The sequence below is a fragment of the Narcine bancroftii genome, chromosome 3, assembly GCF_036971445.1.
Source record: "Narcine bancroftii isolate sNarBan1 chromosome 3, sNarBan1.hap1, whole genome shotgun sequence".
Lineage (NCBI taxonomy): Eukaryota > Metazoa > Chordata > Chondrichthyes > Torpediniformes > Narcinidae > Narcine > Narcine bancroftii.
The window spans coordinates 175,112,589-175,125,230 of NC_091471.1; the positions used below are offsets into that span (position 1 = coordinate 175,112,589).

The following is a 12,642-nucleotide window of genomic DNA, read 5'->3' on the forward strand; positions in this document are numbered from 1 at the left end:
TCCTTCCTCACAGTCCATAAGTCTCTATTTTCTGACATCCTTATGTCTAAATAAGAATTTTTAAAATGTCACTTTTGTATCACCCTCAACCACCACCCCTGGCGGTGAATGCCAGGTACCCACCATGCTCTGTATTCCTCCAGCTTCCCATTGTATGCTTGGTCTTTTCAAAGGTCAAAAATTGTCTATAATTTTTGAAAAGGCTCTGAAAAGCTTTTCCTATTTTTTAATACTGCAGACTCTTGCTTCTGAGTAATTGGGATAAAAACTAATTTACAAGGTCAAATGACCTATTCACAGTATATTCTCCATTGTTAATTAATTCGCTCAAAATATTTGTCTGATTTTATTTGGATCGTAAAGGGCAGATTTTCTTTGTTTAAAGGGGAAACTCCAAGTTAGACAGTTGAAAACTTAGCTGCGCAGGTAGAACAGGAAAATCTGGGTGCACCTCATGTTCGACTTGATGCTCTCATCTCTCCTTAGGAGCTTATTTTTGCAAATGACATTTTCTTCCATGTCATTCACTTCACCTATTGATTTCTGTACTTCCACTTTCTCTTATTTCTTTCTACCAGGTTCTAAATCAATGTGCAACTGTCATTCTGCTTCAAAGCAATAATATTCTGGAATTAGTATATTAGTTATATAATATTTTTAAAAGGCTGCTCACTTTTCTATTTGTCTCACATTATTTTCATAAAGTTTTAAAAAGTAAAAAAAAATCAACTGTCAAAGCTGTCAACATGGACGTGGGGTGCAGAATACAAGCGTCATAGAGATAGAGAGCACAGTTTGTCTCCCTAAGCCTTTTTTTCTGCATTTGGCCAATGTCCCTCTAAACCTTTCCTATCCATGGAGCTGCTTAAATATCTTTTAAATGTTGCAATTGAACCCATTTTTTTACCACATCATCTAGCAGTTCACTCTACATAACTAACACACTGTTTGAATAAAAAAAATGCCCTTCAGGCCCCTTTTAAATCTTTCCCATCTCACCCTAAATCTATGTCTTCAAATTTTAGATGCCCCTTTAAAAATGACTAGAGTCATTCACCTTACTTATACCCTCTTAATTTTACTCTCTCTGAAAGAGTTAGGAAAGGGAGTGATAAGTGGCTTTGTCTTCCCTTACTCCTCCTTTGCTGTCTTGGCCAGCTAAACTCTTGTCCCCTTCCCCCCCTCTTTTAAAATGCATTTGATTTCCCACTTAAAATGTTGAATAAGATTAATTCATACATCCAGTTAAACTTGTGGAAAGCAGAAAAAGAATTGATCAGATAAATAACGCTCTGCAGTTCAGGATGAAATTTTGTCAGATATAAGTGAAATATTGGAGGGAGGTTATAATTATAAAATGAGTTTTTAATCTGACAGCTTCCAGAATAAATGAGGTCACTTAAATTTACAATGGTAAATGTTAAGAAGAAATTGTGTCAAAAAGGTAGAACACAGTAATGATTGTTAATACTTGTAAATGTGTGATTTATAATATATTGTACTGAGACCTAGATCATGGATGTGTGTCCTGATGTGCATAGCTCCAACAGTTTGAGCTCATTCAACTTCTAATCATTTATCTTTAAGCCATTTTCTAGATTTATTATGCCTATTGAGCACAATTGTAAAATGATCATCAATGTCAATGAACAACTATTACAATTAACTTTATTTTTACTAAAGCCACTTTATTATGCATATATTCTATCTTATTTTATGGATGATCATGACTTAAAATTTACCAATGACTGATGATCCCATCCAATAAGTTTATCTAATATTTTGGACACTAAATGCATCTGGTCATTAGGCTTTAATACAGTGCCTTCTGCAGATCTGATTTGATGAAAGGAGAATGGAAAATTAGATTTTCATTCATTTGGTATCAAGGATCTCGCAGTGTACTTCACCGTCATAAAGTAGGCTTGATATGTAATCATTTTTACATTCTAGGCACAGCCTTCAATACAGAAATAAGGTAATAACCAGCTCATCTTCATCGTGATGATGGTTGAGTGGAATGAAAGGCCAGCTCTTCTGCAGAACAAAGTGGTTGAAATTCCTACCGTTTTTCAGGGAAAAGACTGCACCCCCACCAGTTTGGCCCTCACTCCCCACTCTCCCCTGACTTGCCTTCGGTCGCTCGTTTTGCTTCATCATTCCCCGTTAAAGTGGAAACAATGGGAAATGCTAATTAAAATGAAATCTCAGCTGCATAGGCCCTTACCTCTGCAAATTTCACTTCCAAACACCATCGCTTTTTTTTAAAAAGTGCTTCTTAAAACCCATGTCTTAATGTAATCTTGACGGATGTGTGAAATTTTATCCCATAACCGCGACTGCGAAGCTCTCTTGTTTCGTAAACGGGACAGGCGCTCGTTAAATGCAAGTTTTTAAACCTTTGCCCAAGACGGCATGCACACCTTTTGGTTTTGGCGTGGGGGCAAAGGCTTGATTGAGGGAAACTCCTTGAACCGTTAACTCGCCGCTTCGGGGATTTCCAGCTCTCTTTTCCTTTTGGGAGCCGGATTCAGAAAACAAAAACGACCAGCTCCTCCTTCCCGAGGAGCCGGCGAGGCGAACTGAGCGCACGTGCCCGCTCTCGAGCCGCCAGCGCGGCTGCGTCACCGCCACACGACGCTGGCAACGGACAACCTGCTCCAAACTCGATCGATGACTTGACTCGGCAACGCTGCTCGGGCTCGCCAGTTTGCCGCCATTTTTCGGGCTGAAGTGCAAGAGGCTTTCGCGAAGAAAACAAAGGAGGAGGAGGGGGGGGGGGAAGGAAAAAGAAATCCACCCGACCCTTCACGTTTATTTTTTTTTGGGGGGGGAGGTGGAAAATAAATAATAAGGTGAGGCGACGTCCATTTCCCCGCTCCCCCGTTTTAATCTGCGGGCGGGAGCGCGTCATCTCTTTTCTTCCGCACCGACATCCTTCACCGAGATTGTGTTTTATTTTTTAAAAGTGGGTTATTCTGCCTTGTGGTAACTTTTATTGTAAAATTTAAAAGAAAACGTTGGAGCGGATTGCCTGTGATTTGTTGCTTCGAGCATTGGGGAAGCCAAACGCATTTGCCACTCGTGCTGAAATTGTGATGAGCAAGTCGTTTCTTTAATGTAAATGTTTGTCGGGATTGAATAATTTGTGCGGATTAGTGTATTTTTTTAAACACTGCGTCAAATTAAACTCGAATTTCCTGATTGGGTTTATCCAAATAACTGTTTTCTGGTTGTTCCCCGGTATTGAAGCAAACGGTGAAAGTAGCATTATTTCATTCTCCTTTAGCAGATTTATTTGGATTAAGATAAAAGGGCATCTTTAAAAATATCAAGGGGGGTGGGGGGAAAGAAGGTTGGCACAAAATTTACTGTCTGTTTCTCGCGCATTTGTGATTCTGACAAAAGATTGCAGATTTCGATCCTTTAAAACCCCATCTGTTTCATTATTTCCACCCCCCGCCAGTAAAGAAGCCCTCCTCTCATCTGTTGTCTGCAGCCATGGTGAAGTTGGGAAACAATCTGACTGACAAGAGCAATGGAAAAGCTGCAGCCCCTGAAGATGGTTTTGACACCATCCCTCTTATGGCTCCCCTGGATGTTAATCAACTGCAGTTTCCGACGCCTGACAAGGCAAGTTTCTACGAAAATAATCTTCATTGTCATATACATAAGTACAATGTGCAGATGCAACGAAATTCTTACTTGCTGCACTTTACACAATTGTACAAATGAACTTATCACAATTAGGCCACGACCGAATAAATGCAGAAGAGCTGAAAAAAAGTACAACACTTATTACAGTGCTTTTAGCAGAGATTGGTTACCAATTTGTTCCCTTTTCATAATGATGAACATGTTTCTCCTGGTGAAAAGTGATTATGTGTATATTTTTGCTTGTGGAGCTAGAGGAGCATACTTTTGTAAAAGGATGATGGTAACAGATCATGGAAATCAATAACTTTATTGATACTTAAGGTTCATTTTAACCTAAAGGACAAGAAGTGTCTCTGTCAATGTGAGGTTGTTGAACTGAAGATAATCAAAAGAATATAGTATTTCAGGAGCTAACGTCCATCTATTAACCTACACATGGGCAAAAGTCCTGGGCATTGGAGCAGGTTGTTGAGTGAGATGAACATCACACTCCAGAATTAATCACTTTCACCCACCATACCTATCCCAAGCATTAAGTACATCTGTTAAATGTTGTGAAAATATGTCTCCAATTGCTGAATATGCACGGAAAGAAACCCCAAAAAAGCTTTTCTTCCCCCCTCCCCCCTTGCTGGCCTTTCTAACCTAGTTCTGGTCCCTTTACAAGAAGTGAAAGCAACTGACATCTTGTAGACCCATCAAAACAAATCTTAATTTCCAATTTGGCTCTTTATTCTTTGCATAAAGCCCCTAAAGCAGTGGTTCTCAACCCTTTTTCCACTAACATACCACTAAGTAATTCCTTACTTACTGTGAGTGGAAAGAAAAAGGTTGAGAACCACTACCAAAACAATGACCAAAGAGGCTAATCATTTGGCAGTAAAATCATCAGCATTGTTGAGCAAAGTCAGCTGGTTTTTTTTGGTATTTAAAAGTAACAAAAGTTCACCTTCACACACAAATATATATTCGACTCATCATTATGTGCTAATGTCAGTAGAACATATATCAGTTCATTTGCCACAAAATCAGAGTAACCAATAGCATATACCTTTATTCAGAATGCACGTTATACAATATATCCCTATTGTATTTCAGATGTACTATAAACAAACTGCTGTTGAACTATCCTCTCCTGAGACATAAGAAAGTAGCAGTTCAAGTCAAGAATTATTTTGTAATTTGAGTTTGCATGGCCCATTTGGTTCTCTGAAACAATCCTATCAGTCTCATTGATTGTTCTGTTCTTTCTCTGTAGTACTGCAAATTAATTTCTTGTTTGTGCCTATTCTAATCCCTTTTGAAACACCTACTTAATTTTGTTTCTTCCAAACAGTGAATTCAATAAAAATATTTTGTATATTTTACCCCTCACTTTCATTCTGTGCTCCTTACTCTTTAAAGCATATGCATGCAGAATTAGTTTCTATCAACCCCATCATAATTTTGTACATCTTCATCAAATTTTAAGCCATGACCTATAAATGCTGATTTAAAGTCATTTCAAATGTGTTTGGTAGTCTGTAACAATATTAATATTTGTGGAGAATTTATAAGATTTAGAGTAGGTCACAATACATACACACATTTTAAAACAGATCTCATTTGAAAGACTGAAGAATTCACATTGCAGGATCTCTGGAGAATGTAAGCACCTTTCACAAGTAGGTGTTAATTGAACTGATGTCATAAAATGCTTGACCTTTGTCTTGCTGGAGTCCTGCTGTCTATCAGTATTCTTTCTGTAAAGTGCTCATAGAGGTCACCCCTGGATTTTGTTTATCTAACAACAGATGGGAGCAGAAGAAAGAATTCCTGTTGTTTTGCTCAGGAAGGTGGGGAGGTTTGCAAGACATGAGTCACTTGCTCTTTGGAGTTGCAGTTGTAAAAGAGAGAGAGTTAGTTACCTGCTAAGTCAGTCAGTGTGTGGGTCACTGACAAGTAACTGAAAAGTGCAATCCAGGGAAAACTGTTCGAAACTGATGAAAGCAGGTTCCAGAGCATTAGATAGCTGGAAGTGCTATCTGTCTGATGCTTCTCTTGAAATAGAGGAAGGAATGGAACTCTGGTAGCTTGAAGAAAGAGGTTACCGTCTAGAAGTCCCTGGTGGGGCAAGTTTAATCAGCAAGACCCTGAGGTGACTAGTGGTGGTACCTCAGTTGTCAAAATCCTGGAACAACAAATATCTCTCTGCAAACCCTACTGGAACCTTCTTGAGCGGTAAACATTTACCTTTCATGCACCAAGCCTGGTGAACTTTATACATGTTAAATTCTGTGCACAGTATGGTGATTGCCTGCAACCAAAGAACTTGGAAGAAGGAGAAGTAAGATTGAACTGTGAACCAAAGAACTTTTCTTGAATTTACACACACATTGCATACAGGTGCGCTTAGAATTAGAAGGGGGTCATTTGGGTTAGTTAAGAATAGAGTTAAGTTAAAGTTTGATTCTATTTTCATGTTTGAAGTTGATTAAAAATAACTTTTGATTTGAAAGCCACTTGTCTTGGCGAATGTCTATTGCTGCTGTGTTTTGGGGTCCTTTGACTCGTAACAAGTCAAACAACACAAAACATTTTTAATGTTCATTGCATTCAATGAGATATAACAAAATAAAACTTTGTTAATATTCCAGAAAGTATACATATAGTGCCTATATTTACATATAGTTGACTCATTCTGATAAACTTTGCCCCATTCACAAGATTCCCGTGAAGCAAATGAAGAAGATTTTGTTTACATTTTTATAAAGTGCCTTAGAACGATTATCTGATACATGGCAACATTCTTTTTAGTCATACTATTTTTGGTTTTCTTCCCTTGGTTTCTTTCTCGGTTTGAGTAGGTTATTAAAGTTTGTTAACCAGACATTTGGTTTCCTTTGGCCTTTAAAATGGCCCTGTGTCAGATCATGTTCAAGCAAATAACCTTGGGGTATTCTGTATTAAGTGGCGGTCGGTGTAATTGTAATTTTTAGTCTAAAATGTGGTTGTAATTTTTAACTGCCAATTTGTTATTCTTTTTCAAGCCATTTCTTTTGTCTCTGTGGCAAGTGGATTAAGTCGATAAACTGTGTCAGATTATTCTGAATTTATACTGCTAAAGTTATTAAGTACAATGGTTATACTAGAGTTTTATGTTCTGGTTTCATATGTATACAAGATGTGCCATCTTCTGTTTTGAGATTGTTTAGTACCACTAACATTGATTTCTAGAGTAGAATGTTATATATAGTTATTTTGAATGCTTAGATATTGAATATATTCAAGACTAAACATGGAATTTGGGTTCCAGGGATTCTGAGGATATGGAGATCAAAAGTGAAAATGAGATCACATCTGCAAGGATCATAATAATGATGTTTCAGGCTTTAAGCATTTGTGGCTTTTTCCTGCTTCTATCTTACACTCTTACGGTTTTCAACTTGTCACCTTTATCTTCTGATCCCTCTCTGGCTTTGTATTTCAGCATTTTTTAAACTCCTTCAGACCTTGAAACTTGAGGATCTGTTTGCTGCTATTCTATCCCATTTTACTACTTCAAATTCATTGTGCCATTTGATCTAGTTCTGTGTTTTATTATTGGCTTTTTATTAAGAACATACCTTCTTGACGGTCCTGGTCAAGCATCCCATTGTTGCCTTGCGTGCTGTTATTATGTAGTTGCTTGTCTGTAATACAAATCCTGTTGTTTGCCTCTGACAGACTCGTCCATATGAACAAATGCTTATTACAACCCTGTAGGCTACTTCGTTTAACATCAGATCTATCTGAAAGTTCACCTGATTATCAGTGGAAAATTTGCCAATACAGCATTTGTTTTAGCACATCACCCATAACCAAGTGGCATGATGGTTTATATGCCTTGTATTCAAAAACAGGGTTGACAATTTACTAATCTAGATTAGGATGATGCCTACTAAAACAGTCCTGATCAGTAGTCAGAGGGGGGTTGTAATTATAGTTCCTATTCAATGAGCTTTATCAAAATTAAAATTAAATATTTGAGAGTCATGTCAGGAAGTACATCGTCAAATACACACAAGGGAAAATGTGGAATTTCCCCCCCCCAACTCACCCTCCCCAAGCACTCCTAAATCTAGGTCAGTTGAATAAATTAGCATTGAGATTACTAGGCGTTCATTGGGAAGAGGTATTTTGAACTGTGGAACCAATGTGGCCATAAGGTGCATGTTGATGGTAAAACAGGTTTTGGGAGGAGATGGGGCAAAAGATTTACCTCTTCTTAAATGCTATTGTGAATGTTGCACCAAGTTATAATTGGTGAGATGCAAATGTGCTTTCAGTCACCATGCAAACTTACTGTTGAAGATTTACATGGATGATGTTCCATTGGATATAGGAATGCAGCAGAGAGGCATTGTCTTTAGGAGGCAGAAAGATGAGAAATTACAGGGAAAAAGTGAAAAGAACTGAAGTTTCATGTTGCTGTGTAGATCTACTGTGTCTTCCATGCTAATTTTGCTGTGAAGCTTTTGGAAAATTACTGTTGGCTGTGGGCTTTCAGCAGTTTTCAACGTAATACACAATATAGTTGTTTCTCATGTGATCGATGCTTTTTATAACAAATGGACAGTGCTGTTCAGTCAGGATCACTTACCCCCAAAATAGTCAGTTTGTGGATGCAATTTTGCAGTGTAAAGAAAACAGTATTGTTATTATTATAAGCTAAAATTTGTAGGAAATAGTTTCCAATCAGACTTATTGGCCCTGAATTTGTTGATTTAGTGATTATGAAACTGTTTTCTATCAATGCTGTGTAAAACAGATTGCAGTTCCCAAGTGGTTCAACAAGACACTTTGCACATTGTTGGCAGTTATGCCCACTCCCCCATGGTGAGTGCCAGTGTAGACTTCATAGATGCAGTTCTCAGAGAAATTACTAATTTGGCGTGAACTTCAATTTTTTTGTTAATGTACTCTCTTTTAATTATGAACCAAATCACCTCTACCAGAGAATAGCTACTCAGGACCTGAAAATCAAATTTAGGAACTTGTCCATGAAAAATAGTGTATTTTTTTGTCATTTTAATTAATGTATTTTAGTTTAATCCCATGTGTATGCATTTTTCAGTCTGAATAAAAATTGTAGTGAATGCCATGCATGTTGACAAAAGTGGGAAAAAATGCCATGTGATATAAACTTCTTGGATGCATTTATTCTACTGAATAGGAGTGAATTTTTGTAATTTTTTTTATTTGCAAGATATATGAATAATCTTTCCAAGATGTGTTGATAAAGGCTAAAACTATGATGGTGATTTTCATCCATGAACAACTACTGCCCTTTACATTTGGATGTGGACTGCAGAGAAGATAATTTCATCTGTGTCTTAAATTACTATTCTTTGCGATCAACAATAACGTTTGAAATAACTGGTTTATGGCTCTATTTCAGAGACTCCTTTAATATAAATACAGGTCTGTAGTGTTTTTAATCCTGTAACAGACTGTGAAAATTGCTAATTTCCAGAGTGGAACACAATTGTCACTATTTCTGCTTCAGAGAATGCTATTCTGGATTTCAGCTGGACACTTTTTGATACTTACCATCTTTGTGCCTCTGATGTAATTTTTTTAAAAGAGCATTGCACAGGAAATTGTAATGTATTGTTCTGAGATGTACTTGTCATTTGGTATTATTGGAACAACCAAGCTGTTTGTAGACTTGCAGCAATGCTATCTGAAAGGAGCTTGGAACCTGACAAATCACAGCTCCTTGCCCTGATGTCTGAACTCCCAACTTGCAATCCCTTTAAGCCCTCAGAACGTCCTCCAACGCCCCACTAAATAAGTATCACCTCTGCACCCGTGGAGACACAATCCCATTCCTAGATGTCACTTTCCACTTGGTCACTGGTCCAGGTCTTTAGTATGCCTAGTGCTTGCCATAGAAACTCTGATTTGTCAGCAGTAAAAGAAAGTGACAACCCTTATCATTAGGCAACTTTCTTTTTGCAGTGTTAAGATTGTGAACTTTTTAATGCAAGAACTGTACAAGAACTATAACATAGCTTTGGAATGGAGGAATATCTGCCATTGAGTTCAATAAACTAGAAGAATCCTAGAGATCATACAGCACAGAAACAGGAATTGAGCTATTTGATCCAACTTGTCCATGCACACCAAGCTGATGCCATTTGTCTGTTCTGCCCACATCCCTTTTAACCTTCCATATCCCCCTTAACTTTCCCTATTCATGTATCTGCCTAAATGTCTTTTGAACATTAAAATTGTCCCTGATTCTACCATTTCCTCAGGCAGCTTATTCTATATGCCCACAATCATCAGTGTGAAGAAGATAATCCAAGATTCGCTTTTAAATATTCTACCTCTCATCTTAAATACATGTCCTCTTGAGTTAGATTCCCTACCTGGCTAAAGGACTGTCTCTCATGAGTTTATAAACTTCTATTAGGTCCCACCTGGATTTCTGGTTAGGCTGTGGTGGAGTATATGTCCTTATCATAGCTCCATACCTTCAGTATATTTTTTTCCACTGTTTACTTTCTGTGAAACTTTTGAGTTGGTGTCGAATAGCATATTCTATATTTGAAATGGATACAAGAGCTGGAAAGACCGCTTAAAGCATAAGGAAACAAGAAATATGGCCTATTACACTGGCAAATCTGACTGCTGAGCATTCCTCTGATGTACTTGAACAAATTAAAGAATTAATGCAGAATTTAAACATCTAGATGAAAGACTTTTGGCACTGGAAAATTGATTTCCACAGACCTGTTTTTTCATAGAAAAACAAGGTGAGCGTTTGACCTTAGCAGAATCTACTTTAAAGGAAATGAACAAATAGGTCTGCCACCTGGAAAACAATAGTGAGAGACTAAAGACTAAAATTATTGATATGGAAGTCTGAGTAGGTGGCAAAATCTGCGCATTATAGGCTTGGCTGAAGATGATGATACTGGTGTGATTACTACATTTTTCTCTGATTTGTTGGCAACTGCACTTGGAGATGTGTTATTTCTGACACAACCTGAGCTTGATCGAGCCTAAATCAGCAAAAACCACGTTCTATGGGCGTACACTTGCATCATTATCAAATGAAGGAACTGCTGATTTGTAAAGGCACCTTGCAATACCAAGGCAAAAAATTTAGAATCATTGAAGATTATTCTTCTGAAGTTATGAAAAAACGGGCTGTCTACAGGGAAGTTGTGTCGGAGCTGTATCAACATGGGTGGAATCCTTCTCGCATGTCTTAAAATTTCTCTCTCCAATGGGAGTAAGAAATAGTTCGGTTCAGTGGAAGATGCCTGGGAGTTCATTCACTACCTCCCTGCTCCTGAATGACACTTTTTTTCTGTTGAATGACTGCTTTGAAACTAGGATTGAATTTAATATGTTAAAGGTTCATTCATTTCTTTTTAGTTTCTTTTTGCTGAGAAAGCATTGTTATTGTGAGTTGAATTAATCAGGAGTGTTTAGAAAAAGAATTGGACACATTTTGATTGTATTTACGGGTAAGTCTATTCTATTAAAATAGGATAAAAATCTATATCCTGTAACAAAAATTTTTTAAATTCATGGGAAATGTTTTTTTGTTTACTGTATTTAGACTAAACGTGGCTTATTTAGGCTTGTTATGAACATCTGCAGTGGAAGGTATAAAGAACAGAGAGCTGACAATTTGAAGGAGGACTACAAGGAGTATAGAAGGAATCTTAAGAAAGAAATTAGAAAGGCCAAAAAAAGGCACAAAGAGGCTTTGGCAGACAGAGTAAAAATAAATCCAAAGGGTTTCTATAAGTACATTAAAAGTAAAAGATTAGTGAGGAATAAAATTGGACCCCTTGTAGATAGTGAGGGTAGGCTGAGTGAGAAGTCAGAGGAAATGGGGGAAATTTTGAATGATTTCTTTGCCTCGGTATTCACTAGGGAAAAAAATATTGAACCAGTTGAGGTAAAGAAAAATAGTGGGGAGGTAATGAAGCATATAAGGATAACCGAGGAGGTAGTGATGGCTGTGTTGAAAAAGATAAAGGTGGATAAATCTCCGGGACTGGACAAAATATTCCCAAGGACACTCAGGGAGGCTAGCAGACAGATAGTGGGGCCATTAACAGAGATATTTAGAATGCCACTGGCCACGGGGGCATTTCTCTCTGGGATGTAGGCAGATATTACAATATTGTGGTATTCACAAAAATTAATGAAATTAAATGATTATCAGTAAGTAAATAAGTGTGATGAACAGGAAAAAAATATTCTCTATTGGTCAGATAAAAGAAATGGCAAACATCTGAAATGCCATACTCCAAAAAAAAAATACCAATAGGGCAGATTTGTTTAATGTAGCTGGGTTAGATGAACAAGCCAGGATAGAGTCTAACCAACAGTTGAAATCCCTGTATAGAATAACTTAAATCCGGCAAGAAAGTAAAACAGTTTTCAGAAAACTCTGATCATCAACATTGGGAGCATAAACGTTTGTGAAAACCACTATTTTAACCTTTCCAGCTATCTGATTTCAGAAACAAGAAACAATGGCTGCCAAGTCTTTTATAAATTAAATTATTTCAGCAATTTTTTTTGTTTTCAAGCTGTTTTAAATAGTAATTATTTCAACAGTATTTTATTATTTTAGTAGGTCCTATGTGTTACTGACTAAATGTCAAAAGCATTCACAGTTGCTTGGTAACTGACAAATTTGACAGCAGGTGAGCCTGGGGGTGAGACTTCAGCAGCTGTCAAAGCCTTTCTGCAAGTGTAACAGCTTGTCTGTGCTTAGGTAGGTCTGGTGCTGCACTAGAGCCATGTTGAAGGACCATAAGCTAGGCTGTGTAGAGAAATGGTACCCACGGACACCCTGGGACCCATTATGTGACCCTGAGCACATGGCCAGTGATCTTTTGGGCAATGGAAGATTCCTCTGATGATCAGACAAATTGGTGGTATTTCTGTATCAAAGTAAATTATTGCAGGCGGCAGTGAAACTCAATAACT

The 12,642-nt window shown here is 37.5% G+C and overlaps 2 protein-coding genes across 13 annotated transcripts in view; one reads left to right on the plus strand and one right to left on the minus strand.

Moving 5' to 3' along the window:
* Positions 1–2,587, minus strand: part of pigg (phosphatidylinositol glycan anchor biosynthesis class G (EMM blood group)) — a 172,313-nt gene extending 169,726 nt beyond the window's left edge. For 6 of the 11 annotated variants that reach the window (XR_011353937.1, XR_011353936.1, XM_069925883.1 and 3 more), the window contains exon 1: positions 2,228–2,586. Coding sequence is in view for 1 of the 11 variants with exons in the window: in XM_069925874.1 (XP_069781975.1) it covers positions 2,228–2,255 (28 nt within the window). In the remaining 10 variants the exon portion in view is untranslated. Of the gene's footprint in view, positions 1–2,227 lie in introns of all 11 variants that reach the window. The other 5 variants (XM_069925874.1, XM_069925873.1, XM_069925876.1 and 2 more) reach the window with 4 other exon arrangements.
* Positions 2,588–2,628: 41 nt separating this feature from the next.
* The window catches only part of LOC138757874 (neuronal vesicle trafficking-associated protein 1-like), a 111,005-nt gene continuing 100,991 nt past the window's right edge, over positions 2,629–12,642 (plus strand). Inside the window, exons 1-2 of one of the 2 annotated variants that reach the window (XM_069925903.1) lie at positions 2,629–2,855; positions 3,467–3,633. In XM_069925903.1, the coding sequence (XP_069782004.1) occupies positions 3,502–3,633 (132 nt within the window). In that variant the 5' untranslated portion in view covers positions 2,629–2,855; positions 3,467–3,501. The other variant, XM_069925904.1, reaches the window with a different exon arrangement.